This window comes from Haliaeetus albicilla, chromosome 10, assembly GCF_947461875.1.
Source record: "Haliaeetus albicilla chromosome 10, bHalAlb1.1, whole genome shotgun sequence".
NCBI classification, from domain to species: domain Eukaryota; kingdom Metazoa; phylum Chordata; class Aves; order Accipitriformes; family Accipitridae; genus Haliaeetus; species Haliaeetus albicilla.
The window spans coordinates 24,667,190-24,694,157 of NC_091492.1; the positions used below are offsets into that span (position 1 = coordinate 24,667,190).

The 26,968-nt window shown below is 56.1% G+C and overlaps 3 protein-coding genes across 7 annotated transcripts in view; 2 read left to right on the forward strand and 1 right to left on the reverse strand.

The window, feature by feature from the left end:
• The first annotated feature begins 47 nt into the window (after positions 1 to 47).
• Positions 48 to 5,991, forward strand: MINDY1 (MINDY lysine 48 deubiquitinase 1). Of its 4 annotated transcripts, none has more exons than XM_069794188.1 (11): positions 48 to 919; positions 2,331 to 2,438; positions 2,670 to 3,292; positions 3,418 to 3,475; positions 3,579 to 3,643; positions 3,781 to 3,939; positions 4,390 to 4,492; positions 4,586 to 4,728; positions 4,825 to 5,016; positions 5,133 to 5,300; positions 5,476 to 5,991. In XM_069794188.1, exons 3-11 carry the CDS (start codon positions 2,798 to 2,800, stop codon positions 5,554 to 5,556), a joined length of 1,464 nt encoding a protein of 487 aa, XP_069650289.1. In that variant the 5' UTR covers positions 48 to 919; positions 2,331 to 2,438; positions 2,670 to 2,797; the 3' UTR covers positions 5,557 to 5,991. The 4 variants fall into 4 exon arrangements, with proteins under 4 accessions (XP_069650289.1, XP_069650290.1, XP_069650291.1 ...); XM_069794189.1 differs by having other exon boundaries at positions 53 to 919; positions 5,133 to 5,288; XM_069794190.1 differs by having other exon boundaries at positions 54 to 919; positions 2,670 to 2,770.
• Positions 5,992 to 6,894: 903 nt separating this feature from the next.
• On the forward strand, positions 6,895 to 13,319 carry CERS2 (ceramide synthase 2). Of its 2 annotated transcripts, none has more exons than XM_069794193.1 (11): positions 6,895 to 7,045; positions 9,098 to 9,271; positions 9,882 to 9,999; positions 10,108 to 10,226; positions 10,411 to 10,468; positions 10,572 to 10,622; positions 10,920 to 11,012; positions 11,206 to 11,334; positions 11,409 to 11,515; positions 11,628 to 11,781; positions 12,097 to 13,319. In XM_069794193.1, the coding sequence occupies exons 2-11, from the start codon at positions 9,099 to 9,101 to the stop codon at positions 12,223 to 12,225; spliced, it is 1,131 nt and encodes a 376-aa protein (XP_069650294.1). In that variant the 5' UTR covers positions 6,895 to 7,045; position 9,098; the 3' UTR covers positions 12,226 to 13,319. The 2 variants fall into 2 exon arrangements, with proteins under 2 accessions (XP_069650294.1, XP_069650295.1); XM_069794194.1 differs by lacking the exon at positions 6,895 to 7,045 and adding an exon at positions 8,917 to 8,935.
• Positions 13,320 to 14,498: 1,179 nt separating this feature from the next.
• The window catches only part of SETDB1 (SET domain bifurcated histone lysine methyltransferase 1), a 17,872-nt gene continuing 5,402 nt past the window's right edge, over positions 14,499 to 26,968 (reverse strand). Inside the window, 17 exon segments of the mRNA XM_069795495.1 lie at positions 14,499 to 15,275; positions 15,869 to 15,957; positions 16,420 to 16,631; positions 17,112 to 17,277; positions 17,997 to 18,129; positions 18,405 to 18,433; positions 19,087 to 19,703; positions 20,629 to 20,798; positions 21,107 to 21,223; positions 21,487 to 21,766; positions 21,769 to 22,088; positions 22,823 to 22,981; positions 23,183 to 23,350; positions 24,029 to 24,130; positions 24,631 to 25,140; positions 25,496 to 25,634; positions 26,016 to 26,229. Coding sequence (XP_069651596.1) covers positions 15,158 to 15,275; positions 15,869 to 15,957; positions 16,420 to 16,631; positions 17,112 to 17,277; positions 17,997 to 18,129; positions 18,405 to 18,433; positions 19,087 to 19,703; positions 20,629 to 20,798; positions 21,107 to 21,223; positions 21,487 to 21,766; positions 21,769 to 22,088; positions 22,823 to 22,981; positions 23,183 to 23,350; positions 24,029 to 24,130; positions 24,631 to 25,140; positions 25,496 to 25,634; positions 26,016 to 26,229 — 3,543 coding nt within the window. The 3' untranslated portion in view covers positions 14,499 to 15,157.

Sequence of the window (26,968 nt, forward strand, 5' to 3'; positions counted from 1 at the left end):
TCAGGATGGCATCGCCCCATCCCAACCGGTGACCGGCAGAGCCGCCGTGGCTGTCGTGGGTGCCATAGGCCCGTCAGTGGGTGAAATCGGGGGACTGGGGGGGGCACCCACTGCCCCCAACACCCCTCCTCCTGCCCAGCGCTAGGCCTCAAAACGGGAAAGAAACCAGAAAATCGGTGGTTTTCGGTGCCGCTGTCGGCCAGGCCTTGCCCAGAGAAGCCAGCGGCTCGGCCCGACACCTCAGCGTGCCGGACGGAACCGGTGGCGGGGCGGTGTAGCAGCGTTGCAGGCAGCTGCCTTCTCTCTCCACCCCTCCTCCTCCTCCTCCTCCTCCTCCTCCTCCTCTTCCTCCTCCTCCTCGCCCGGCAGTAAATCCGCCTTCTCGGCAGAGAGCCGGAGCGTGGGGTTCGGCGGCGGAGAGCAGGCCTCTGCCTGGCTGGGGAAAGAGCAGAGAAAGGAGGGAAAAAGAAGCGAAAAAGGAAAAAAGGAAGGGAAAAGGAGGAAAACGGGAGGGAGAAAGAAGGAAAAAGGAGGAAAAAAGGAGGAATAAAGAAGGGGGAAAGGAGGAAAACAGGAGGGGGAAAGAAGGAAGAAAGAAGGAAAAAGGAGGAATAAAGAGGAATAAAGGAGGAAAGGAGGAAAACCAGGAGGGGAAAAGAAGGAAAAAGGAGGAAAAAAGAAGGAAAAGGGAGTAAAAGAAGGAATAAAGAAGACTAAAGAAGGGAGAAAGGAGGAATAAAGAAGGGAAAAGGAGGAAAAAGGAGGAATAAAGAAGGAAAAGGAGAAAAAAGGAGGAAAGGAGGAAAAAAGAGGAATAAAGAAGGAAAAACAAGGAGAAAGAAGGAAAAAGAAAAAAAGAAGGAAAAAGGAGGAAAAGAAGGAGGGAGTGGGGAAACGACAGCAGCAAAGCAGCTGCACAGTAAGAGGGGGTCGGGGGGCTGCTGGGGGTGAGGGGGGGTTGGGTGGGTGACCCCCCCCTCCCCGCCCTGGCAATGCCATAGGGCAAGGGTGACCCCGGGGTGGTGGGAGCGACGGTGGCATTTTGGGTTGTTTTGGGGCATTTTGGGGGCAGCGGAGGTGGGTTGAGTGGGACCCTGGGGTGACCCCCAGCCCCGCCGCAGGTTCGGCTGCTGATGTTTGGGCTGCCCCTGCTGCTGGGTGGGGAAACTGAGGCCGGGCGGCAACCCAGAGCCCTCGGCAGCCTTGTCCCACCCCAGCACCCCCCGGCCAGGGCTGGACTGACTGCCTCCAGCCGGTTTTTCCAGCTCCCAGCACCTTGCCGGACGTCGATCCAGCATCTGGTGGGGCCGGTGTGGTGGGAGCGGCTGCGGTGGGTTTGGCTTGGCACCGGGCAGTGGGTTGGGGAGGTAGTGCCTGCTTCTACTTGGTCACACTGCCGGCCTCTTGGTGGTCCTGTTTTTAAAAAGAATATTTATTTTATTTTATTTATAAAGAATATGTACATATTTATTATTTAGTTATTAAGACTATTTATTTATCCATCTACTTAACTATCAAAAATATTTATTGTTTACTTAATAATACTACTTATTTATTTACTTACCTATATGTCTATTTATCTATCAAGAATATTTGTTTATTAATTTCCATGCTATTTATTTCTAGAGATTATTTATTTATTTATTAAGAATATTGATTTATCTACTTGTCTATCAAAAATACTTGTTTGTTTATTTACTACTACTATTTATTTATCTATACATCTGTTTCATGAGAATATTTACTTGTTTATTTACCTCTGCACTACTTATTAATTAACTAATAAATAATAATAAATAAATAGACAGTTACCACTGGGCATCATCCCTTTCCTTTTCTTTCCCCCAAGACCCCTCTGCTCCAGCCCTAGAAGAAACGGGAACGGCTCGGAGGGCGCCAAGCCCCTTGATTTTCTCCTGGACTTTCGTCACCTCCCCAAAAAAAACCTTTCTCCCCCCAGTTTCCACCCTCCCTGGGTGTTTCCAACACTATTGCCTGCATCCCTCTCAGAACATCCCCAGCTCCCTTGGGAATACGGGGGGCTTCAAGAGGGTCACGTCTCATGGCTGTGAGCACAGCCTGTGCTGGGCGGGAGAAGGATTAGGGGCTAAGGAGATCTCCCAGTGAGCTGGCGTGCGTGGGTGGCCGTGTCGTGGCCGGGGGACTGTGCAGAGACCAGGCGGAAAACCGAGTCGAAGCTGGAGCAGCCACGCCTCTGCCTGCATCGAGTGTTTAAAAGCCAAATTTTCCAAATCTCTTGAGTATTTTGAAGCCAAATTTTCCAAATCTCTTGACTATTTAAAAGCTGAATTTTCCAAATCTGTCTGCAGGAGCATCTTCGCCGGGCTGAGTTTGCAGGAAAACCCTGGCGGAATCGCAGGACTCCGACCTCTCCCTCGCGCCGCCTTGGTTCCGTTGAACCCCTCAATTCTTCCCAGGTTGGTTTGGGTTTTTTCCTCTTTCTGTGCAAATGGGAGGCTGGTAAAATCTGCACGCATCCATGGCATTCAATTTTTTAACGGCAATGTAGAGGCATGAGCAGCCAATGTTTTATTTTTCATTATTTAAATGAATGTAAAGGGATGGGGGAGAAAAAAATCTGAGCTAAACAAGCCATACCTGGTAAACAAATTGGACTAATATATGTATTTTTTCTTGAAATACCCAAGTTTTACCTTCTAAGGGAGAGGTTTGTGATGTGGCTGTTCCTGGACGGACCCAAAGCGTTCCCAGGGGCCTGATCCGGAGCCGCTCGAGGCAGGACACCACGGTGAGGGTCCTGCTGCCACCTGCTCCAATGGAGCAGCCGCCCGAGCGGGAAGGGACGATCCTGGCCCCTTCCAGCGGTGAAGGGACCTGCCAGCTCCCCAAGGAGGCCGTCAGTGGGGAAGAAATGCCAGCTGGCAGCCGGGATAGCCCGGCACTGGATGGGCAAACTGCCATGCCACGCGGCGGGGAGGCGGACGTGCCTTCCAGCCCTGGCGTGGGGCAGCCAGGCTGTGCCTCACATCTCCCCTCCGATGAGCATCCGAGGGAAGATGCTCGGGAGAAGCAGCCCGCGGAGGGTGGGGGGTCCCTGCCAGGTGCCCCTGTGCCCAGCCTGGATGCCAGGGCGGTGGGGTTACCGGCTGAGCCCCCCCAAACCCGAACCCCCAGTCGGGACGCGGAGGCAGATTTTTATTGCGTGAAGTGGATTACCTGGAAAGGCGAGCGGACGCCTGTCATCATGCAGAGCGAGAACGGGCCCTGCCCGCTCCTGGCCATCATGAACATCCTCTTCTTGCAGTGGAAGGCAAGCAGGGTGCTGGGGGTGGGGGGGGATTTGGGGGGGCTGGTAAGGGGGGATTGGGCTCTGCTCCCCCTAGATCGCTAGGGGAAGGGGCCAGGGGATGGTCCCCAGCCTCTTGGTGCTTCCAGGTGAAGCTGCCCCCGCAGAAGGAGGTGATCACAGCTGAGGAGCTGATGGCACATTTGGGTGAGCTCCCCAGGGAACCCATCATCCCTGCCCTCCTGCTGGGATGTGCCGCGGTGTGCTGCCATTAACCAGGTCACGGGGGCCTGACTGCGTTGCCTTGTAGGGGATTGCATCTTGTCCACCCAACCCCGGGAGCCGTCGGAGGGGCTGCAGCTCAACTTCCAGCAGGTGAGGAGTGAGGTCGCCTGTCACCCAGCACAAAAATTGATCCCCCCCATCTCGGGGAGCACTGGTAGCCTTGGTCTGCAAGACTTGGGGTGCTGAACCCTTCCCCAGCAAGCCCCCCTTGTTTTTTCTCCCACCAGAACATCAATGACACCATGACGGTCCTCCCCAAGCTCTCGACAGGGTTGGATGTCAACGTGCGGTTCACGGGTGTCTCGGACTTTGAGTACACGCCCGAGTGCATTGTTTTCGACCTCCTCAACATCCCACTCTACCACGGCTGGCTGGTGGACCCCCAGGTGAGCTGGCCCCACGGCTGTCCTGCCGCCTGGCTGGTGGCTTGCATGGGTCCAGGAACACAAGGGAATGATCTGAGGCATGGTGAGACACTGGCACAGGTTGCCCAGAGAGAAACTGTGGATGTCCTGTCATTGGAAGTGTACAAGGTCGGGTTGGACGGGGCTTGGAGCAACCTGTTCGAGTGGGAGATGTCCCTACCCATGGCAGGAGGTTGGACGGGATGATCTTTGAAGGTCGCTTCAAACCCAAACCCTTCCGTGATGGGTCCTTCCCCATGGTGGAAGCTGCCAACGCAGCTTCTTGGATGTGCCTGTGGTGGAGCAGTGGTCCAGCTGGTTGGGGAAGGTTCAAACTGAACCATCCTCCTCTTGCCCTGGGCTGCTGTGGGGTGGAAGGGCAGGTCCTCGCAGTCCTGGTGCTCACCCCCCTGGCCCTTCCCCTCCCTGCAGAGCCCGGAGGTGATGCAAGCTGTGGGCAAGCTGAGCTACAACCAACTGGTGGAGAAGATCATCACCTGCAAACAGGCCAGCGACTCCAGCCTGGTGAGCGAAGGTAACCAACAGCCCCCCCTGCCGCCTGGCCGCCCGCCCCCCAAGGGCGGGGTGTGGACGCTCCGGCCCCGGTCCCACCCCACTCTCGCCCCAGGGCTGGTGGCAGAACAGTTCCTGGAGTCCACGGCCTCCCAATTGACCTACCATGGGCTTTGCGAGCTTACCACCACCGTCAGGGAGGGCGAGCTCAGCGTCTTCTTCCGCAACAACCACTTCAGCACCATGATAAAGCACAAGGTGCGGCTCCACCCCCTTCCCCACCTTCCTTCGAGCTGATGGACACCCCCCTCCGACACTGGCCGGAGCCAACTGTCCCCTCTCCCCTCTCTTCAGGGCCACCTCTACCTGCTGGTGACGGACCAGGGCTTCCTGCAGGAGGAGAGGGTGGTCTGGGAGAGCCTCCACAATGTGGATGGAGACAGCTGCTTCTGCGACACCGATTTTCATCTCAGCCACACTCCGGGTAAGGAGGGGGCCACTGCAGCCCCCCTGGACCACCGGCTCCAGCAGAGACAAGTGGACCAGGTAGGGGACAACCGATGGTGGCAGGGGACACTTGAGTCCCATCCCAACTCTGGGGGATGCTGCAGGGTTTGGGCCTGCTGCGCTGAGCCCCCTCCCCCTCTTTCTTCCCCCCCCAGGATTACATGATTGCCCTGTCCCTGCAGCAGCAGCAGGGACAGGACCCGTCTGTGCTCAGTGACCTGGAGCTCGCCCACCAGCTGCAGCAGGAAGAGTATCATCATCATCATCATCATCAGCAGCAGCAGCAGCAGCAGCAGCAGCGGCAGCAGCAGGTCCCAGTGCAGGTAACTGTGTGCTCCCTACTGGGACTGCAGCGTGGGGTGTGGGTGCTTCTCACCCCCTCATGCCCCTGCTCCACCCCACCGGCCACTCCCCGGGAGGGTGGCAATGGCCCCCCTGGGGTGATGGGGGGGTTGCTGTGGGTCCTCCCACTCCCCAGCCCCCTTCTTTTGCCCCCAGGGCCGTGCGCAGCTGGGCAGCCGGCCAGCTGGAGAACGGAGACAGCGGCAGAAGCCAGACTTGGACTGCACCCTCCTATAGCACCCCGGGGCCCGGCTCCCCATGGGGGGGCACCCGTGGGGGCCCTGCCTCATCCCCGCTGTGGCCCCCACCCCGGATCCCAGCCAGGCTGGGGCGTGTGGTGGGGTCCCTGCAGCCGGAGCCCCCCGACTCCTCACTCTCATCTGTCCTCCAGGGAGATCTCACAGGGGTCCCTGGGGACACGAGTGGGGGGGACACACACGCACGAGGGGGTATCCTTCCTTCCTTCCCCACTGCCGGGACCACCCAAATCTTTCCAGTGGCCTTAACACATGGGGGGGCCCACCCGGGGGGGTCCCACCGGTCCCTGCTCTGAGACGCGGGGGGACACGCGTCTGGGGGGGGACACACACACACGCACCCCCGGGAGGGACACGCACCCCTGTGTCTGAAACGTGGCCTTAGCCTTTGGCAAATAAAGGACTTGTCCCCGCGCACACGTGTGCGGCTGCCTGGCACTGGTGGGGGCCACCACGCCCCACGAACACGCGGGTTTGGGGAGGGTTGGGGTGACGGGACCCTCCGAGGCCCACGGACATGCGGGTTCGGGCCCTGCCCGCCGTGGGGTGAAGCAGCGCGGCCGGCAGGGGGCGCTGCGCACCGGGATGGCCGCCAGCGGGGGGGGCGTGTGGGGGGCGAGCGGGGTCTATAGGGGGTGTATAGGGGTGCATAGGGGATGTATAGAGGTGTATAGGGGGTGTATAGAGGTGTATAGGAGGTGTATGGGGGTGTATAGGGGATGTATGGGGGTGTACAGAGGTGTATAGGGATGTATAGAGGGTGTATAGGGGTGTATAGAGGTGTATGGGGGCATATAGGGGGTGTCTAGGGGTGTGTAGGGGTGTACAGAGGTTTATGGAGGTGTATATGAGGTGCATAGAGGGTGTGTAGAGGTGTATGGAGGTGTATACAGGTGTATAGGGGGTGTATAGGGGTGTACAGAGGTTTATGGAGGTGTATAGGAGGTGTATAGAGGGTGTGTAGAGGTGTTTGGAGGTGTATACAGGTGTATAGGGGGTGTATGGAGGTGTATGGGGGTGTATAGAGATGTGTGGAGGTGCAGAGAGGTGTATAGGGGGTGAGCACGGGGTGTGCACAGGAGCGTCTATAGGGGCATATCGGCGGAGCTTAGGGATGAGCGTAGGGCGTGCCCATGGCTAGGTGTAGGGGCTGTATCGCGGGTATGGGGATGAGCACAGGGAGCGCCTGGGGGGCACAGAGAGGCAGCGTGGGGTGGGTCCGTCCGTCCGTCCGTCTCTCTTCCTCCTGCCCTCCGCCCCCGCCGATCCCCGTCCCGGCGATGGATTGCTCACGCCTGGCTCCCCGCCCCGCCCCGCCCCTCGGCGGGCCCCGCACCCCTCCGGGCCCTCGGCGTTGGCGGTGACGTCACTCCCGCCCGCTGCCTGGCGCGGGGCGCGCGGGGGGTGGGGGGGGGGGGGGCGCGCGAGCGGCAGCGCGAGGCGGCGGCGGCACCGGGCGGCGGCGGCGCGTGAGTGGGGCCGGGGGACCGGGGGGGGGAGGGAGAGCGGGGGTCGGTGAGAGGGCGGCCGGGGTCTCCGGTCTCCGCCGGGCACGGCCCCGCACCGGGAGGGCCGGGCCGGGCCGGGCCGCGGGGTGGGGGCTGGTTCCCGGTTCCTCACACGGACTCACCCCGACTCACCCCGTCTCCGCAACGCGCCCCGGGCCTCCCCGTTATGGCGGGTCCGGGCCTGGTGCGGGGCGGGCGGGGCAGGGCCCGCCGGGAGGCCCTGCGGCGGCGGAGGGGGGGAGGTTCCGCCCTGGAGCCCGGTGCGGTCCCCCCGGTCTTTCCCGGCCGCCCCCTCGGGCGGCTCCGTGCCTCGATCCGCCCCCGCCCCCCCCGCCGCCCAGGGCCCGGCGGGGCCCCCCCCCCCCCCGGGTTCCTCCAGCCGGGCGGGGCGGGCCGGGGCCGGGGCTGGAGGGAGGCGGTGACCCCCCCGCCCGGCCCGCTGCGAGGCCCGGGCTCTGTCCCCACCGGGGCTGGGGTGCAGCCCCCCGCCGGGCGGGCCCCTGCCTCCTCCGGGTCTCTCCAGGCGGTGGTAACTCGGGACTCTCCCAACCGGCGAGGACACGAGACCCCAGGAACCCCCGGTGCAGGGTCCTGGCTGGGATTCGGTGCCCAGTGATGCTCCTGGCCCCGGTTTTTCCTTCCATAACCTAAAAATGTCAGGATTTTCTCATTTTCTAGCAGGATCTCTCCTAAAATCCCCTCGGGGCGGTCCCGGCTGATGTTACCGGGCCCCCACCCCAGCTCGGCAGCACCCGGTTCCAGCTCCTCTCCCTCCCTGGCACATCAGCAGGGGCCCGGTGTCCTGGTTTCCCCTGGGGAGAAGATGCCGCTAACCCTGACCGGGGCCTCACCCCGAGTCCTCCCACGCGCCGCCAGGCTGCCCTGCCTGCTCTGCCCGTTACCTGCCCGCCTTCCGTTTGCGGCACGGCCATCCCATCCCGGTTAAGCGGGAATTGGGGCACGCTCCCGCCTTGGCTTGCGAAACCAGCCCCGGTGGTTCCTCTTTCCACCCTCCGCCGGAGCGAAGCCGGCTTGTCCTTCACCTAAATCTCTGCTCTGCATTGGGGACTTGCCTCCCAGGGGGCGGGGACCCCCCGTCGCCCCCGCCCCTTGGAGCCTGGGCTCAGCTCCCCACGGTGGGGAGGGGGAAACCGGCTTGTGCCCGATGCCAGGAGGTGCCAACGTGAAAGGGAAGGAAGAGCTGGGATGCGCTGACCCCACGGCAGGGGCGGCTTCCCCGCACAGCAATGGTGACGGTGGCAGCGCTGGGCTGCTTCTCCCTCCCTGTGCCCGCTGTGGTGCCCGTCGGGAACCTTTTTAAGGCACAAAGGTGCTCATTGTGCCACCGGCAAATCCCTAATCCTGCACCGCACAGCTGCCTTGGTCTGGTTGACCAGCCAAGAGGTGGCAGTGGGCTCCGTGCCTCGGTTTCCCCCCGCTGGTGTTGGGCTGTGTGCCCGGGATCAGCCCTGGGATGCGGAGACAGCGCTTGAGAGAGAAACCGTGTCGGGGCTTCCCCCCCTCCTCTTTATCCCACCGTGATCCCGGGGTTGTGCCCGTCCCCGGCTGATGCCATGCCGTGCGATGCTGTCAGGGAACCAGGGTGGGGAAGTCCCGGAGACCGGGAACCCAGTTCCTCCCTCCCACCAGTGCCAAGGATCCATCCTGCCGGTTGGAAGCAAGAGCCAGCCTCGGTTAATCATCACCTGCTGACCTCTCCGCTGCAGGGAGCAAAGTCCCTCTCTGCTCGAGCTGAGCGCCCGGCCGCTCTGTGCGGCACGAGGGGGATTTCACCAATCTGCGGACCCTCCCCGGCGGGTGGCTGGGCTGGGGGCTCCGCCAGGAGCCGAGGTGGGGCTTGGGGCGCCGGGTCCAGCCAGGGCGTTGCAGACTGTGCTGGTGGCACTGGCCAGAGGGAGACATGACCAGCTGCAAGCAGGGACCCCTCCCCGATCCTCACTGGCCACAGCCCCTTCCTCACCACCGCCCTCTGTTTTCCTCCCCCCCCCCCAGCATGTTTCAGACCTTGTACAGCTATTTTTGGTGGGAACGGCTCTGGCTCCCAGCAAACCTCACCTGGGCCGACCTGGAGGACCGGGATGGACGAGTCTATGCCAAAGCCTCCGATCTCTACATCACCCTCCCCTTGGCCTTCCTCTTCCTCGTCATCCGGCACCTCTTTGAGACGTGAGTTCCTTCCCTGGCACGGGGGGGAACCCTGATCCAGCTCTCCCTGTGCCTCAGGGGCTGCGCGTGGGGCTGGGGACACACTATGATGAACCCCTGGATGTGTTACCCTGTCCTCAGCCTGGCTGGGGGGGGTGGGGGTGGCTGTGGCACCCCAGGGGTCCACCTCCCACCCCAGACCACATTTAGGGCTGGGGACCTGCCCCCAGCAGCCCCTCACAAACCCGGCTTTGTGCATCCTCCGCTGCCCTTATCACGGCACAGTCGGCCACTGGCCCCGGCATTTAAGGAGCGATTTGTTGGGCAAACAATGGCGAGCCAAGGCCGGGAACAGACGGGGCTTTGTTGGGACAGTGGGAGAAGGGGGAGGCACCCTTCGCTGGGGTGGATACAGCCCTGCTGCTTTGTGGGGGGCTGGTCCCCCAACCCTGGGGTGACAGAGAGACCTGGGGGAAGTCCCCCATGGTAAAACCCACCTTGGAGAAGCAACAGTGGGATGGGGAAACTGAGGCACCGAGTGGCTGTGGGTCCCTGGGTGGCTTTGCTGGGGCCATATCAGCCAGGTGACGCAGAAATGGGGACATTTTCTGTCCTTCCACTCCTTCCCCAGGTACGTGGCCACCCCACTGGCTGGGCTACTGAATGTCAAGGAGAAGATCAGGTTAAAAGCCACCCCCAATGCCGTGCTGGAGAAATTTTATGCTGCCACCACCAAACACCCCAAGCAGGTGAGGGGAGGGGCGTACCCAAAAGGGGCTCATCGTGGCTGGGTTGGGGGGGCAAGCGGCAGAGCCAGGGCCCTGTGGCACTGTGGTGACATCCCTGTCGTCCCCCAGGCTGACGTGGAGATGCTTTCCAAGAAGAGCGGTTGCACGGTGCGGCAGGTGGAGCGCTGGTTTCGTCGCCGCCGCAACCAAGACCGGCCCAGCCTGCTCAAGAAGTTCAGGGAGGCCAGGTGAGACCCCTGCACCTGGTGTCACCGTCACCCTGCGGGCCATGTCCCTGAGTGGATGGGGCTGTGGGGGCACCCACTCGGCCGGGAGCTGCCCTGGGAGGGGGGAATATGGAGCTGGTGGGTCCGTCCTTCTCCCTCCCTCGCCCCAGTGCCCATCTGAGGACCGTCTGCTTCCTTTTTCCAGTTGGCGATTCACGTTTTACCTTATTGCTTTCATTGCTGGCATGGCTGTCATAGTGGATGTAAGTATTGGCCCACCCCGCCCCCAGCGTGTGCCCGGCCCTGTTGACTCCCCCGGCCCTCTCTAACACCTCTCTGTCTCTCTCTCCTCCCTGCATACCACAGAAACCCTGGTTCTACGACCTCCGGGAGGTGTGGAAGGGATACCCCATCCAGGTGAGCGCCCGATCCTGTCCCAGCCACCATCTCATGGCCCTTCCTACCCCCAGGAGCTGCCTGGTTGATCAGAGATGGGAACTGGAGGCCCCGGGGGTGTGGGAGGGTCTCTGCAGGGTGGCACAGTGTCTCTGGCACCCATGTGGGTTTGGCTGATGCACGGAGAAGGGGTTTGCATGCCATGAGGTGCAGAAGGGTCCCCAGGACACCCATGGGTCTGGCTGGTGCCCACGGAAGGGGATCAAACCCGCCTAGGGCACATAGAACATCCCTCCCAACCTGTCTCTTGGGTTTCAGAGCATGCTGCCCTCCCAGTACTGGTACTACATGATTGAGCTCTCCTTTTACTGGTCCCTGCTCTTCAGCATCGCCTCTGACGTCAAGCGCAAGGTGGGCTGTGATGGTGGGACTCTCTGGGGACAGGGATGGCAGACACGGGGACAGTTTTCTTCACCCTCATGGGACTGGTGGGCTAGGAGGACGTGGGGCCACAGAGGGGATCTTGGAGGCGAGAGGGATAGCGGGGGGCTGGGGGTCGGAGCTGGGCTGCTGTAACCCCCGGCTCCCCCTTTCCTGGGCACAGGACTTCAAAGAGCAAATCATCCACCATGTTGCCACCATCATCCTCATCAGCTTCTCCTGGTTCGCCAACTACATCCGTGCAGGGACGCTCATCATGGCCCTGCATGACTCGTCAGACTATCTGCTGGAGGTACGTCCCTCTCCACACTGCCACGGCCATGTCTCGCATCCCCTCCCTGACTCGCCCCTTCTCTGCCCCCACAGTCCGCCAAGATGTTTAACTATGCCGGCTGGAGAAACACCTGCAACAACATCTTCATTGTCTTCGCCGCTGTCTTCATTGTCACCCGCCTTGTCATCCTGCCCTTTTGGTGAGTGCCAGTCGCCGGTGAATGGGTGGGGAAACTGTGGCACGGGTTGGGGAGACCCACTGGGGGTGGGGGTGCCGGTCCCTGCCCATAACAGAGCTGCTTCTCCTGGCAGGATCATGCACTGCACGGTGGTTTATCCGCTGGATCTCTACCCTGCCTTCTTTGGCTACTACTTTTTCAACTTCATGATGGTGGTGCTGCAGTCGCTGCACATCTTCTGGGCCTACCTCATCATCCGCATGGCCCAGAAGTTCATAACTGGAAAGGCAAGAGGGGGCCTGGGGATGGCTCGGGGCTCCCAATCCCACGGGGTGACGCTGGTGCAGGGTGAAGGGGCTGTATCCGGACCTGGCCGATGCGGCTCGGGGTGGATGGAGGGTGTGGGTCTGCCCCGGGAGTAAGGTGGAGGGTTTGCAGGGGAGACCCCCAAACCATGAAGCCGGAGTGCACTTGGCTCCCCAAGTCCTGGAGAGTCCTTGGCAGGGAGGAGACCTTAGTGGTTGCAATGGGGGAAACTGAGGCGCGGCAGGAAAATGGGGTGCCACTGACCAAGCCCCCTGGCTTTCCCTCTCCCGCCATAGGTGGTGGAGGACGAGAGGAGCGACCGTGAAGAGACGGACAACTCGGAGGAGGAGGAGGAGGCGGCGAAGAACGGGCCCCTCTCCAACGGCCACCCTGTCCTCAACAACAACCACCGCAAAACCGACTGAGTGCCCTCGCCCTGTCTCTGTGCTGGCAGGGGCGGCCGGGGGCCCCGCTGGAGGCCAAACCCGTGAGATGACAAATCCCACCAATGCCACCCTCACGTAGCGCCAAGGTCCCCGTTCCCTCCATCCTCTCCCCTCCCTAGTCCAGTGGAGCAAAGTGGGACCCCAGAGAGCCCGTCTCAGCCCCCAGCCCCCTCTGTCACCTCCTCCGGAGAGGAGCCAGGGCTCTGGGGGTGGCAACGGTTGCTGCTTCTCCGCCTCACGCTCACCGTTGGTGCCCTTTCTGCCTTTCACCTGCTGCCTTAATCCACTGTGGTGCCCTGGGACAGGCAGAGCGAGGATGGCTCCCACCAGCATCCCTCTGGGATGGCTCATTCCCCTCCTCACAGCCCCCTCGGATCCGCTGTGGCTGGAGAGCTTGGCTCCAGTCCCTCACTGGGCTCCAGCCCTGCGTTATTCCCCCATTTTCCTGACCATCCCCTCGCCAGAGGGGAGCGTGTCCTGCAGTGACCTCTTCAAACACCGGGAAAAAGCCTTTTCCCCGACCCCGTCCGGCTTCACTGCCGGCACCGAGTGAGGGAGGGCAGTGGAAAAGCCGAAAAGCTGGTGCAGTCCCTGCTCCGCTGCCCTCGGAGGGCTGGGAGGGAGGAGTGGATGAAGTCCTGGGTGTTTTAGTGGCTGAATATTGAGATGACACTATGGAAGCACGCGGGGGAAGGAAGCTGCGGGGTTTAGTCACTACTAGTGTCTCACGGAGAAGTTTAATCCCCTTATTTCTCTTCTGTAAATGGGTTTCAAGTCTCTCCCTCTCTGTGGCCTCTCCTGGTCCCTTCCCCAACTGTAACAGGACAAATTTGCATCTGATTTTTTTTTTTTGTTTCTATTTATTTGGAAGACAGAAGGAGCCAGACTTGGCTCTGCCTCCTGCATCCACCTGGGATGCAGCGAGTCCTCCCAGGGCGGAGGGATGGGGGAAAAGGACCATTAACCAATGTCAGACCAAAATGTGTTTTGTTGTTTTTGTTTTTTAAAAAAAATAAAAGGTTAAATATATTAAAAGTTTAAAAAAACTAATAAACTTCGGTATAAAAAATAAAGGGCTTGGGCATCTTCTGTGGCTGGCACAGTGGCCCTAGCCCCAGCGGGGGTTTGGGGGTCACTGCCCCCTTTCGTTTTCATTTAGGCAGTGCTAAAAAAGTGGCCAAATTGGAGAATTTTGATAATTCCCCCCCGAAAGCTCGCCATGTCTTCAAAAACCAGCCTGGAGTGTGGGCTTCAGCCACCTGAGGAGCCCTGGCCCTGCTGCCAGAGGAGCAGCCGCCCTCCTTGCCCTGCTAGGATGACAAAGCTGCTATTCAGGTGGATGCTGAGGATGGAACTGGAGCACGCAGAGGCCCTAGAGAAGTTTTTAAGGGAAAAAAAAAAAAGTTTTTTTAGCATGATAAAAAAAAGCCTCCCTTGCGTGAGTGCTGTTGCATGGTTGGTTCGGGTGCCTGAGGGATGGGGGTGTGTGGTGGCTGGATCCTGCTTTTTGCTGCTCCAGCTCTCCCCCAGACCGGCGTTTTGCATTTCAGCTGGCGGGTGAGGGGAGATTTGATTCCAATTTGTAAAAAAAAAATCTGCCTCTTTTAGCCCCTATTCCAGGGGTTTAGTGAAGTTTATGAGCCCTGCCCCCCCTGCTGCCAAAAAAAAAGCCAAACCCCAACGCTTGAAATTGTGCATTACTGCCAGGGAGGGGGGGGGAAAGAGCAAGTTTTACTTGTAGCGTCGCTGGTCGGTTTGTGCTGTGTCCAGCAGCCAGACCAGGCAGCAGCTCCACCCTCCCTGGCTGCCTGCAGCAGCTCTGCCCTTCCCTGCCCCCATCTGCAGGTGCCCAAATCAAGTTTGGTTTGATGGAGTCAAATTCAAGGCTGTCTCAAATGCAATTCAGTGCCATATTTTAAGGCAAACTCTGTATTTTGAGCCTATGGTTAGGTCCTAGGAGGGTGGGAGAAGGCAACTGCCATCAAATCTGCCTACTTAGCAAGGGAAGTTCAACCAGTTTCTCTTTAGTTTTAACAAGTGGAGGATTTTGTGAGTATTTGTTTTGCTAGAAGGAAGGAAAGGTGAAAATGCCTGTGGGACCCTGTTACCCTCCCTATGCCACTGCACATCTTAACCTGCCTGGGCCCATCTGCCTCTGGCAGTTTTCCTGCAAGCCCTGTGGAAACAAGGATGAAGGAAGTGGTTAAATCCTGCTCTTTCAGGGGTTTTTGCTGTGTCTGAAGTTCAGAGCATTTTTTTTAATAGAAAAACATACTTTATTGCTTTTTAACAATGAAAAGATTCTTTACAACATATCACAGTTGAAGACTGGTTTTTTTTTTCCCCCCACTTAAATTTATGTCACTGCTATAAGCCCAGTATGAGTAGACCAATCTGGATTTACCTCCACCACCCTCGCTCCCTCCCAGTCCTATCCCAAGGCTGCATGGACATCAACAGCTCAGTCCCAACTGTGAAGCACTTCCCTGGAGTCTTGGTGAAGTGCTTCCTGCTGGAAAACCGGCAGCAATGCCCAGGGCTTTGTGTCTTAAATTTGGTGGAGAGCTGGAAGAGAGCAGGAACAGCTGCTTGTCAAGGGCTCAGGTAGGTAACGGATTGGCTAATGGCCTTTCCAGCGGTGCTGAGGGAGAGAAGCAAAGCTCACAGCATCAGGTTTGGGCATCACCCCCCACCGCAGCCATCACACATGTGCCAGGTTACATTTCTGTTCTGTGTCCATCTGCCACTGTAATTTTCAAGTGACCAGGAGAACTCAAAGCCACTGTGCTCAGCTTCGTAACGGTTACTATTAAACAACCACCTCTTGGGAAGAAACTTTACCCTCACAAAGGGAAAATCAGCACCAAGCCTGTGGTCAAGAGGGATCCGGTAGAGCATCAGGTGGGTGGGCTCACAGCAGCCGCCCTCGGCACTCGACAGCCCCGCAGCAGCACAGCAGCTGTTTGCCTTCCACGCTGCCCACTTCGTAGTTGTAATCCCATGTCAGCTCTGTGCCAGCTCGTATCCTCCTGGGAAGTAAAAAAGAAAGCACAGGCTGGGAGAAGAGGCCATTGTGAAAAGGAAGATAAGCTGGCCCTCCTGCCTGCAGAGAGCAACGCTTACTTATGACCTCTCTGGACAGGGCAGCGCAGTCCAGCTTCCCCTGGGGCAAGGGTGGAGCAGCCAGCGCAGCTGCCTGTGGCTCCACAGCGAGCAAAGGGACAAAGTTCCCTGATGAATCACTCCCGCGGGGCTTCACAGAGGAGACGCCACACTCGCAGTGCCCAAGAGGCATGTGGCAGGGATTCACCACCGCCCCACAGTGCCTGCAAGGTTTGCGACTCGAACAAGCTGGGCAGCCGGCTGCTCCGTGCTTAGCTCTCCCCGGTGGAAAGGTCTAAAACTGGTGCAAATTGCACCAGAATCTCCAGCACAGAAGAGAGGTCCTCACCCAACTCATCTCCAAGCTTCTCCCCGCTCAGGCTGGTGTGAAACCAGGGACTGAGGTTACCAAGAATAGGAAACGCCCAGCCCGCACCAGTTGCGCAGCCCCGGACCAAGGAGCTGGGTCCAACCAAGCTCCGTGAATGGGCAGCCCTTCCCCAAGTGCACCAGGACTCACTTGCTGGCGAAGAAGGCGACCCAGGGGAAGCGGAGATCGTGCGTGTCCACAAAAACGTTCTGCACAAAGAGGTTAGGAATGCAGCTGTGCTGTAAGGGGAGCAGAGACAGACACAGTAAGCAAGTTCCTGCGTGGGGAGGGATGCAAACCAGCCAGCAATAAACACAAGCCTTTATGAACAAGGACCATTCCCGATTTGTCCGCTGCATCCAGCATAAGCCTGCTGAAACAGGACACACTCCCTCCCCTGCCTGCACAACCAGGGATGAGTCATAAGATCCATGCTCACAAAGGTAACGGTCACTGGAAGGACTGACTTAGCCATCATCCTGCTTACCACATGTCACGGGGCCAGAGCAGCTGCCCTATTTCAATCGGGGGGAGTGGATCATCCTCCCTGTCCTGCTCTTTTCCCCCTTTTTTTACTGTATTTATCTAGTCTTGGGGAAGAACAGGCCCACTGAACGGACAGGTCACCCCAAATACGTCCTTTTCTTCTCAGCTGCCGAGGGCCATTCCCCTTTCATCCCCTGCCAAGGGCAGTGACTCACGTTGAGGTATCGGCCCAGGTTCCCTTCCAGCTTGGCATCAATGATATAACAGGACTCCTCTCCGTCGTAGAATTGGCGGGTGGTTCTACGGACGGGTGCGCTCTCGCCCTTGTCGGCTGCTGCCATGTTGGTTGATTTGATGGCAATCCCGTGAGTGGATTTCAGGGCAAAGCCTCGGGTGGATTTCACTGCCACCTGCCTCTTCACAGGACCTGCCACAAGAGAGGAGCAAACACTGCCGTGTTCTCTCTGCATCTTCCAGGAGAGACCCCACAGTAGTGCTGCTGCCCCACGATGCTCTCTTCTTTCACACAGGGGTAATAAACCCCTTAGGGACACAGCTCAGATCTAAAATACCACCCTGGGATGGCTCCTGGGAATGTTCCAGCTCTCCGCTCCACCCAGCGAAGCCTGGAGACCCACCATAATAAGCCTCACAGCTGGTTTTTTTTTGATACCCACAAATCTCTAGTACTTGAGGACTGGGTTTTGCAGTTATGTCTCAAACAGCACTTGGGGAAGCTTCAGACCTTGGTCCTTAGGCAAAGCTCAGAGGTGCTTGGAGCAGGATGCACCATGTTCACAGCTGCTATGTCCTCATCAGCCCTTCTTGGTGGTTTCTGGCCAAAATTTCTTGCTGTACTTCTGTACTTTCCACCTTCAGCCCTTGTTCCTCCCCCAGCTGTCCTCACCTGACCCAGATGAGGGGTTTTTCTTGTCGTCCCCTTCCTCCTCCTCTGAGCCCGAGGAAATGGTCTGGATGTCATCACTGTCGTTGGTGGTGCCCTGGGCCTGCCCCACCACCGGCTGCCCGTTCTCCCCCTCACTGTCTGTGCTGCTTGACAGGGTCAGCACATCCTGCAGAAAGGCATTAACAGCTGCTGAGTGCAGCTTGAGTCAGGGGAGAGCATTGCTTCATCGCTCTCCAAGCGACATTCAGGGGTCCCTTTTTCCCCAGTAGTATTTTGCTCTCTTCTAGCAGAGGACCTCTGTCCCCCAGGAAGCCCTTTTGAAGTGGATCACACATGTGGACACTGCGATCAGAGCTGGAACTGGACAGAAACCCCATCTCGCAGGCCAATGTCTGAAATAGCAGTGGGGTTTCAGGGGGCTGGTTAGTCCTGCAGCACCCAGACTGCCAGAGACTCATGAGCCTGCACCATTAGGTGCTCTGGGTTTCACAAGGAAGGGAGAAGATCCCAAAAACCAAAGACGGTCCCCCAGGATAGCTTCCTAGACCCAGCTCTGCTGAGCAAGGGGTGCCTAGTGTGCTGGTATGTGAACCAAGGTGCTACATCCCATTATAAAACATGGCCCAAACCCCATGCTGTCCTCTTTTTTGGGGGGGGCTTTCAGAACCATGAAAGACCCCCACTGTCTGAAGGAAATCAACTGCTCCCCCAGGAAATCACAACTACGAACCACAAGCCCTGTGCTGGTGCTCAACTGGGAATGAAAGTGGCATAGAAACAACCCAAAGTAAGGTTCAAGGTCTTCATCAAACCAGTTTGGAGTTGAGGCAGAGCCAGGCCCACCCCTCCCAGCCCACGTCTGAAGCCTGAAGGATCACCGCTTACATCTGTGGGGGGCTGTGGGGCGAGAGAATGCCGTCTGCTCTGCAGCAGGGCGGTCTTGCTTGTCGGCCTGCGGATCCCTTCCAGTTTGGGAGGGCTCGGGTTGTAGCCATACATCCTTCCCAAGTCGCTTAGCCTGTGGGGTAAAGATGAGAGTGGGTCATGCTTGCATCTCCAGGGAGATTGTCTGCAGGCCAGGCAGAGACAGAGGAAAGCTGAGAGCTGGACAAGACTGCCATCAACTCTAAGCGTTTAATTTGCCATTGGGGCACAGCCCAAACCCTCGCAACCTCTCAGTTTACTCTGGCAGTGGCATTAATAGAGTTGAGGGGCAGCCCTAGAGTTGCAGCAACTCATTCAGAATGATATTTGGAAATAAAAAGCAGGAAAATACAATTTAAGGAACCTTACCCAGGAATTTTGGTTGGATCTTCAGGTTCCTGCAGAGGGGAAAAGTATAGGAGATTAAAATCTCTCCCTTTTGGGGCACTTTCAGCGCTTCTGTGGAAACGCTCCCCAAGCACCAGCCCGGGAGTGAGAAGCCAGGTGTCCCCACCGCTCAGTGTGACACCCAGTCCAGGGGGTGCTCCAGAAGGGCCAAGTTATGACCACAGGTCTCCCACCCTCCACATCCCACACAGTGGGTCTCCGAGTCCCCTCTCCAGAGCAGGGGGTGGACAGAGACCACCTCCATCTCCCTGCTGTCCCCAGCCCTGCCTGAGCCCTCTCCACACCACTGCAGGTACCCCGGCAGGTGGTGGCTCCCTCTCTCAGGGCTGCACAGGCACATAGTGCCCAGGGCAGGAGGGATTTTAGCTCAGCTCCTGCTCAGCAACTTCTTTGTAGCCTCGTGCCACAACTTCCCTCGAGAAGGGGAAAGGCACCTCCTTACCCCGCCACAGTGGGCAAAGGCCAAGTAAGCAGGGCAAGGGGACACCAAACAGCACCACGGTCCACCTATTCATGTTGTATGGGTAGAAAAGCCATTCGAGCAAGAGCATGGCTGAGGAACATCTCTGTGTCTCCGTTTCCTCATCCATGCCCCCAGGGCAGGGGGCAATACTCATCTGCCAGTCCCACAGCCCTCCCTTACATCTTTCTTTAATGCCTTTGACTCTCCATCCAGGTCACCCAGGGCAGCAGCACAGGCTTTCTCTCTCTCACACGGGAGCTCCGTCTTGCTGGCCTTGGCTTCGCTGCTTTCGCTCATCTTGAAGGAGGAGGCACTGTCATTGTCCTGAAAGCTGTCAGACATGCTGTTGGAGCTCAGCCATGAGGCCACTTTGTTCTTGGAGGTCTCCTCCGACACCGGCAGCTTACAGGAGACAGCCACCACCGTCTCATCGTGGCTGATTTGCCGTGTGAGCCCTGAGTCCTTGGAGGCTGTCTCCGACAGCCCATTCTCCTTCTGGCCCCGGGTCTGCCGTCGCGTGGCATAGCTGCGCCATACTGAGCTGGTGCTGAAGTCCTCGTCCTTGCAGAAGTTGTCGTCAGAGCTGTCCTCGTTGGACTCCTCCTGCTCCTCAGTGCCTGTATTGTCCTCTTCTTCGTCCTTGAGGTCCACCCCGCTGCTGTCAGAAGAGCATTTTGCGTCGCTCTCATAGCCCTCCTTGAAGTTCTCCACGCTCTCAATGTGATCCAGGTTTGCAAAATACTCGTCACCCATCTCTAACCCCTCTTTGTCGGCAAAGTCATCCGTGAGGATTTTCCCTGGGGGGGGGGGGGGGGGGAATAGAAAACTAAGTGTGAATTTTCCGTGATGACATTCCTGTCCCATAAATTTTATCCTCCCCAAAGGCTCCTTGAGGAGCAAACAGGACTGACACCAACTTACTCCAAAGCTGGGCTGGGAAAGGACAACGTATTACCCTGATACTCGAGCTAATGAAAATCTGAAGCAGGTGGCTGATCTAAAGCAGGCCCTTGCTAACATCTAGGCTTCCAGCAAGGAAATCTTTCAACAGCAGTTCAAATAGGGTGACTGCTTTTCCTCTGAAGGGCTCGAGGTGAGGGTGTAGCGCAGAGGCAATATTAAGGGAAAGAAACCAGGGCACCAGAACTCAGGCAATGCCCATGGTTAGTTTCATTTCAGAATTAACGCAACCATACTGCGCAACTTCTGCATTTTATTGGTTTGTGCTGATGCCACGGCGACTGGTTTGATGTAAACAGGAAGCAGGTATGTGTTGATTCACCCTCAGTGTGCAGAAACAGGTTTGGGGATCCGAGCACTTCTCTGGACACTGGCACTGCAGACACAGGTTTCTGCAGCATCTTGTTTCAGAGTTGAGCAAGGGAGGGGCATCAATCAGGAAATCAAAGTGCTGCAAGTTTACCATCTAAGTCTTCACTTTCCTGTCCCCTTAACAAGCACAGGAAGAGCTTCACACCCATTCTGCTGGGTTTTGCATTTTGCAATAAACAAAGCCTAGATCTCAGGCCTGACACAAGCTTGACACAACCAGATCTTTTCAAATACTTATTCCCTCCACCCTTAACCAAAACAAAGCAGATTCATATCTGAGTATATGTGACCACTGGGAAGAGCACTGGCTCAACAGAGGCTTTTCATTCACAGCACCTGTTTCAAAACTAAGAGGCTTCTACCTGCTTGTTCAGCAGGGTGAGATCCTACCTGCGTAAATGCAGACGAAAGAGCCTTTAGCAATATCATCAAGGCAGCGAATGCCCCAGCCTTTGTTCTGAGTCTTGAATAACTGCAGGCGGACTTGGAGCCCATGTTGGACCAGGCGGTTGGTGCACATGTTAATGTTGCACTTGCACCTCTTGTTACACTCGTAAACTCTGAAAGAAAGAACAGTGACATCTTCCTTGATAAAGCAATATCCCAAGACTTGGTGTTATACCAGTAATGATGCAAAGGGACTTGCAGCAGCGACTTAAAGCTCAGCAGAGTAGGGAGAGTGTAGTTGCCAGGTATTACGGTAACACACAGAGATCCCAGGCGACACATTAGCAGATGGATCAAGAACAGAGGCAGGTTTTCAGTATCTGCTCTTAGTTCTGGGAAATACTGCCTCTCTGATAGCATCAGAGGCCAAGTTTCTGGGGTTGATATTTGTAAGGCAAGGAGAAGACGCAGCTTTACTTACCCTGTCGGGAGGCATTCTTCCAGCCTTTTGTGCTGGTATCCTGAATTGGGGTTGATCTGCCCGCCCGGGGTGCAGCCAGTCGCTTGGACTGTCAGCTGGTGACAGGCACATTTCGATCTAGAGAGACACACAGAAAAACCCACCCATGCCCCAGAAGTTAGTTTTACACACCGGTTTTGCAGAAAGGAAAAGAAAGCACAACTTTCTGCATGCGTATATGCAGAGATGGGCACACAGGGCTTGCCTTGGAGTCAAACCTGCAACCGACCAGAGCTGCATGGGCTTATAGTCCAGAGCAGATCCACCTTGGGCTGTTATCAGGGCAGGCAGTGTGCCGTCCCCCACCCTCCAGGCTCAGCAACACACAAGGGGTCACCTACTTGTCTCTGCAGCCGTCTTTGCAATCGCAGCCCACGAGGAACTCCCAGCTAGTGTTGATGTAAACCCCTTTGCCAGGGATGCGTTCTTTGCTGTAGGCCACCTGTGGAGGGGGGGTGTTATCGATCTCGTTGACACAGGACAGCGGCACATCCTCCCTGCCCTTGGTAATGTCTGCAATGTAGTAGTAGGGTTTGTAGGGCTGGAACTTGCGATCCACCAGCACATACGGGTCCAGGCAGAACATCTCCAGGAACAGAAAGTCACAGTCTGTCTCAAAAGGTAGCGTTCGATCTCCTGCATGGTTCTCAGGCACAGCCCACAGGGCGTCTTGTAGAGGACATGGAAGCCCATCTTGCGGTTAACCCGTCGGCGGGCTGTCATCCGTCGGAAGTCGTAGAGCAGCGGGATGAGCAGGGGGTTCTTGCTGCGGTACTGATCGCTGCGGATGGGACGGACGCGGGACAGGCAGGTGTAGCTGCAGACGTGTGGCAGGTAGAAGAGTTTCTCCAGTGGGGCTCGGTAAGAGGGCTCGTTCGGCACGCGGTCCATCATGCCGTGGAAGGACTGTGCTGTGCCACTGCCTGCCTGGCCACTGGACAGCCTGTTACAGGAAAAGGGATACACTGAGCAACTGCGGCTTAAGGAAGAGTGGTGCTTTCTCCTCAAACTGCAAAGGGATTTTAGGCCCTTAATTCCTATCAAAGCAGCTGCTAGTTACACACTGGGACACCCTGTTGGCTTTGCTGCTTAGTCCCATTAGACACAAACCCCAACATCCCTGGGGAGCAAGCCTGGGCAGGCCCCAAAGGGAGTGTTACCAGCAGCAGAGAACACAAAAAACCCCCAAATCAGAACTAGGGAAGCAAAAAGAAGTGCAAGCTGGTTGTGGTCTCAGAACTGGGATCAGCGGCTTCTGTGCTGTGCATTGATTGCCACAAAGCAACCACTGTGGAAAAGCCACCTGCAGATTTATGTTAATAGCAGCTTCCCCCTGACCCTGGAAAGCTTGTAGTAACAGGAGTCCTCTAAAAACAAGCAGGATCAGAGGCTTTGGCCAGGGTCCCACTGGGGTAAGTTCTGGTCAGAGCTGATAAGAGACCCTCCAAGCAAAAGCCGCCAACAAAACATAACAAACAGTTGTCTGGGAGGGAGAACAAGGTAAGAGGAAGACAAATGCTCAGGACATGACAAGCTGGCAAATAAAGGTGTCAGTCCATAACAAAATAGACCTGCACTAAACCAAACAAGCCCCAAATCTGTACCAGCATCCCAAACTCTCACAAGGATGCAGGGATATCGCTGCATTTGTTGTAAGTGTGAACAAGCTTTGCTTACCGATGCTGCTGGGATGCACCAGTCCTTCCCATCGGAGGTGTATCACTTAGGACAGGTGAAGAAGGTGATGACTGCCCAGAGCCTACGGAGCCAGGACGGAAGGAAGTGCTTTTCTTGGCCACTTGCTTTCTTGACTGGGCCAGCTGACTGTCAGAGCATCTGCACGAGGGAAGAAAGGAGGCGATTTGCAAGATGCATATGGTCACACAACTGGTAGGATTTAGACAGACAGGGGCAGTCAAAATAACATTCCCCCGCAGAAGTCAGCAACAGTGCCCCATCCGAGAGAAGCCAAGCAGATTTTTTCCGAATGAGCGTTTCCTAACGAGTAATCAGCTCATTTATGACTCCTTATGCTACAGCGATCCCGCAACAACCCCAACCAAATGCCAGAACTCAGCTTCATTTAAAAGTAACTCCTGACATACTGCTATTTGGAAGCGAGGCATGGGAGTGAGAGGGAGTGTAATGACGATGTCCAAGGCCTTCATTTCAGGAAGCTGGACAAACCAGTACATGAAGAAACCTCTGCAATAGCAGAAACAAGAGTTTACAGAGGCTCAATCAGTGCAACAGTACTGAGCAGTGGGAGGAACAAGAAGTACAGAGGACTCTCTTGTCCATAGCAAGTAACAAGATAAGATTGTACAAGGGAATGTAATAACATTACTGACAAAAGGGCTGTGAGGGGCTCCCAAACACCTCTGCAGCCCAACACACAACATTGGGAAGGTGGGAGGCACCTGGAAAACTCTGCCCTCACATTCTGAGAAAACAATAATGGAGGTTTTCAATCCATTTACACGGATTAAACAGAAGAACACCCCAAACCAGCCACTGGTTTTCCTGCAAGTGGAAGAATCTAACTTATGTTATCAGGGTAGAAAGGGAGGAGACAGTGACAGCAGGAGGGGGCAACTGTTTCTGCAAACATGTGCCTTAAAAGCAAGGTGTTAACACACACTTCAAAATTCAAGAGCAAGAGAAAAAAGCTTCCATCAGCAGGCTTTAAACAGTCAGAAATGGCCAACAGCAGCTCCCTGGCACCTGGAACTTGAAAGTGAGACTAGAGAGGGAAGAGTACTGGGCCTTCCTCAGAGTAAACAAAACACCAGAGTGAAGAAACCATTCTCCCAGTTTTAATAAGCTAAAAACAATGTGTTTTTAACCCAACAACATTCCTTGGAACAGCAGGGACATGGATACAGTACACTGCCTTCAGTCAATGTTAAAAACCAGTTGTCTTTAAGCAGTTCACTATTTAACAGCAGGGCAGGGAAACGGCTGTAGTGTCTGCTTGCATTAGACCTGAAAACAAGATCATAAAGTCAAAGCCTCTGTGCGGACTGTTAAACGGAAAAGGAGAGATTCAGCAGCCAGCAAGACTGCAGGCTGGCTGATTGCTGCAGTCCAACTTTATTGTCTTCATGCCATGTCATTGCACATCCTTCCTACACCCTCGACAGCTCAGGGTGCCCTAGTGTTAGGGCAACAGCCCAGCTCTTCCTCTGTTCACAAGTGGGGCCCTAGACTGACGGCAGAGGAGCCAGTGTTGCATTTCTCATGCTCATTTCTCATGACCTCCTTCAGCACCGGCCTCTCTTCTTGGGTATGTAAGAGATAAGGAACAAGGCTATTATGGCTTCAATTCTCAAGTCTTGGTCAGAATGGCACAGGAGGAGCATTTCCAAGTCAGCACCCGCATCCAGGGGCACAATGGGTCATATTGCACTGGTACTTGGAGAGGAACCCCCTCTGAGACTGGAGGCTGGGGGCAGGCAGGGCTTCTTAGATGCTGCTACACCTAGAGAGCATCCGGTGAATAAAGATTTACTTGCTGCACAGGTTCCTTACAGCTGGGACATCTCCTTTCTCCCGTTTGCCCATGTGACAAGGCACAGTCACAGCAGAAAACGTGCTGGCAGGGGGCCAGGCGTCCATAAATTCGGATGGGAAATCCACAGTGATGACAAAACTGAACCACGGCAGCATCTCTCTCACCTAGAGAGTTATTAAAGTCCCTGAGCACATGCCCAGGTACCCTGGTGTTCTCCAACATGCTCCCTTCATCGCAAGGCCGAGTTCCTCCTTCATCCAGGCCTCCTTCAGCACTAGCCCGCACCTCCGAAAACGTCTCGCTTGGGCCCCTGGTGGCAGGAGGCATGTGTGCGACTTGGTCGTGGCTTAGCTTTACCAGGCTTGGTCCGTGACCACCGAGACCAACCACTGATCCTGAGTTCTCAGTGCCTCGTAAGTCATTGAGGTCTGCGAGCAGGTCAGTCCAAGTGGAGGAATACAAGGCAGCCGGGGGCCAGTGCCTGGATCGTGACACGAGGGAGCAATTCAGATTTTCAGAAGAGAAGGAGCAAACGTTCTAACTTGGAAATAAATCAAGTGCTTTAGCCCTGAGTAAGAACATGGCATTTGGCTCAGGGGGTGCTGGCTGTCAGCTCTCCCGCCCCCAATTACTCATCCAGCAGCCTTTATCTATAGTTTCCCCCAGAAGCATGACTAAAACTGATTTGTGCAACCAGGAAACAAGCCTAGTCATGGAGGAAACCTGCACCTGAGGATTCCTCTACACAGAAAGGGTGGCGCCTGAAGGAGCTGAGCACTGGAGATGAAATACAAAGGAGGTAGTGGTGGAAGCAGAGAACGGACTCAAGTACTTACTCCATCTCAGCAGGCTGTGGAGAAACGGACTGTGCAGCCAGCGAGGCTGCCTGCATTTGCTCTAAAGGTTTGTACTGGGTACCAGCTCCTGTTAAATCTTGCGTATACTGTACTACAGGCCCTTTGCTCCTGACAGCACCTAGTGCGGAAGGGGAAAAAGCAAAGTATCAACAGGAAAAGCCTCCACCATCAGCCAAAGTTTCTTGTACTAGCCACAAAATATTGATTTAGCTGCTGAAGGCAACCAGAACAGAGGTATTTGCAGTTAACAGTGGGTCACTGGCTGGGCTCTGAGTCACAGCCAGTCACCCCAAACAGATTCTGGCCACTTCACACAACTGCAGTCTGGTTTTGTGGCATCTTTATGCCAGGAGAAAAAGACTACTGTAAATCTTAAATCTCCAGGAGTTCTGCTAAAAAAACCTCACCAAAACCCAAAACAACCCACCTGCCCCCACCAACCCATAATGCGTTCATTCAAATTCCAGGATACAAATTAAAACAAAAAGATGCCACATACCGACATTGGGACGAGTCCTTGCTTGTCCACTTTGCTTCTTTTCTTGGGTGGAGGCTGTGGAAGTTTTCATGCTGAACATGGGCTCAAGGCGTGTGGAACCTCGGTAAATCCACTCACAACGTTTGTCATCCTGCAGCAAGGAGAAGGCAACACTCACAGCACCTATGGCAAGAACTTCCAGGGGTACCATACAAGCCTGGGAGACAGCAGTGTGCTTTTACGGTGAGCAGAATCAAATGGAAAGGAGGCAAAGCATTGACCTGAAGGCTCTTGAAAGACCATGCAGCCAAGAGAGGACAAAGGCAGTAATTCATCGTATCTGGGGGAACACTGAATACAAACCGAATCTAGAAAGAGGTCCAATACCAAGACCTCAAACCTCAAACACAGTTCTATTCTTAGCCCAACAACTGACTAACGAGGCACTGCTGGAGAAACCAGACTCCCTCAGGGGACAAGCTAACTCCTCAGCACAAACCGAATCTGCTCTAAGACAGGGAGGTTAAATTTGCAAGCGCACAATGTCTTCCGCAGCCCCAGTGGCCATGCAGTTATCTAGACAGAAAGGCAGCCAAGCGGGCACAGATAGTATGTCTGCTCCCTTTCTGCAATTTGTAGAATACGAGCAAGCCGAATATTGCAGCTTCTGCTCAGTTTCTCTCCTGCTTCTCAAACCAGCACTTGTATTTGGACAGTAGACATGGCTAGGTGTTTACATCAAGGAAGGGACCAGGATAGAATGATGATGCAAGTAAAGGATTTTGCTTCTTATTCTTCTACCACTTTAAAATTTCACACGTGAAATGCTTTAAAAGGCTTTTGAAGCTTTTGTCGTGCAAGCGGAAGAGTCTCACCATCACATCAGTGCACAGTAGAAATTGGCAGTCTACCTACTAAGCAAAATACCTGCTTGCTCCAGGACCCTGTCTGACATTAGCAAGGAAACTGGACTA

Coding starts and splice junctions, on each gene's coding strand:
- MINDY1 (XM_069794188.1), top strand. CDS start 2,798: ATGGAGCAGCCGCCCGAGCGGGAAGGGACGATCCTGGCCCCTTCCAGC. Junction 3,476..3,578: donor GGAGCTGATGGCACATTTGG/GTGAGCTCCCCA, acceptor GTTGCCTTGTAG/GGGATTGCATCTTGTCCACC. Junction 3,940..4,389: donor GCTGGCTGGTGGACCCCCAG/GTGAGCTGGCCC, acceptor CCCTCCCTGCAG/AGCCCGGAGGTGATGCAAGC.
- CERS2 (XM_069794193.1), top strand. CDS start 9,099: ATGTTTCAGACCTTGTACAGCTATTTTTGGTGGGAACGGCTCTGGCTC. Junction 10,623..10,919: donor GGAAGGGATACCCCATCCAG/GTGAGCGCCCGA, acceptor CTTGGGTTTCAG/AGCATGCTGCCCTCCCAGTA. Junction 11,013..11,205: donor CCTCTGACGTCAAGCGCAAG/GTGGGCTGTGAT, acceptor TCCTGGGCACAG/GACTTCAAAGAGCAAATCAT.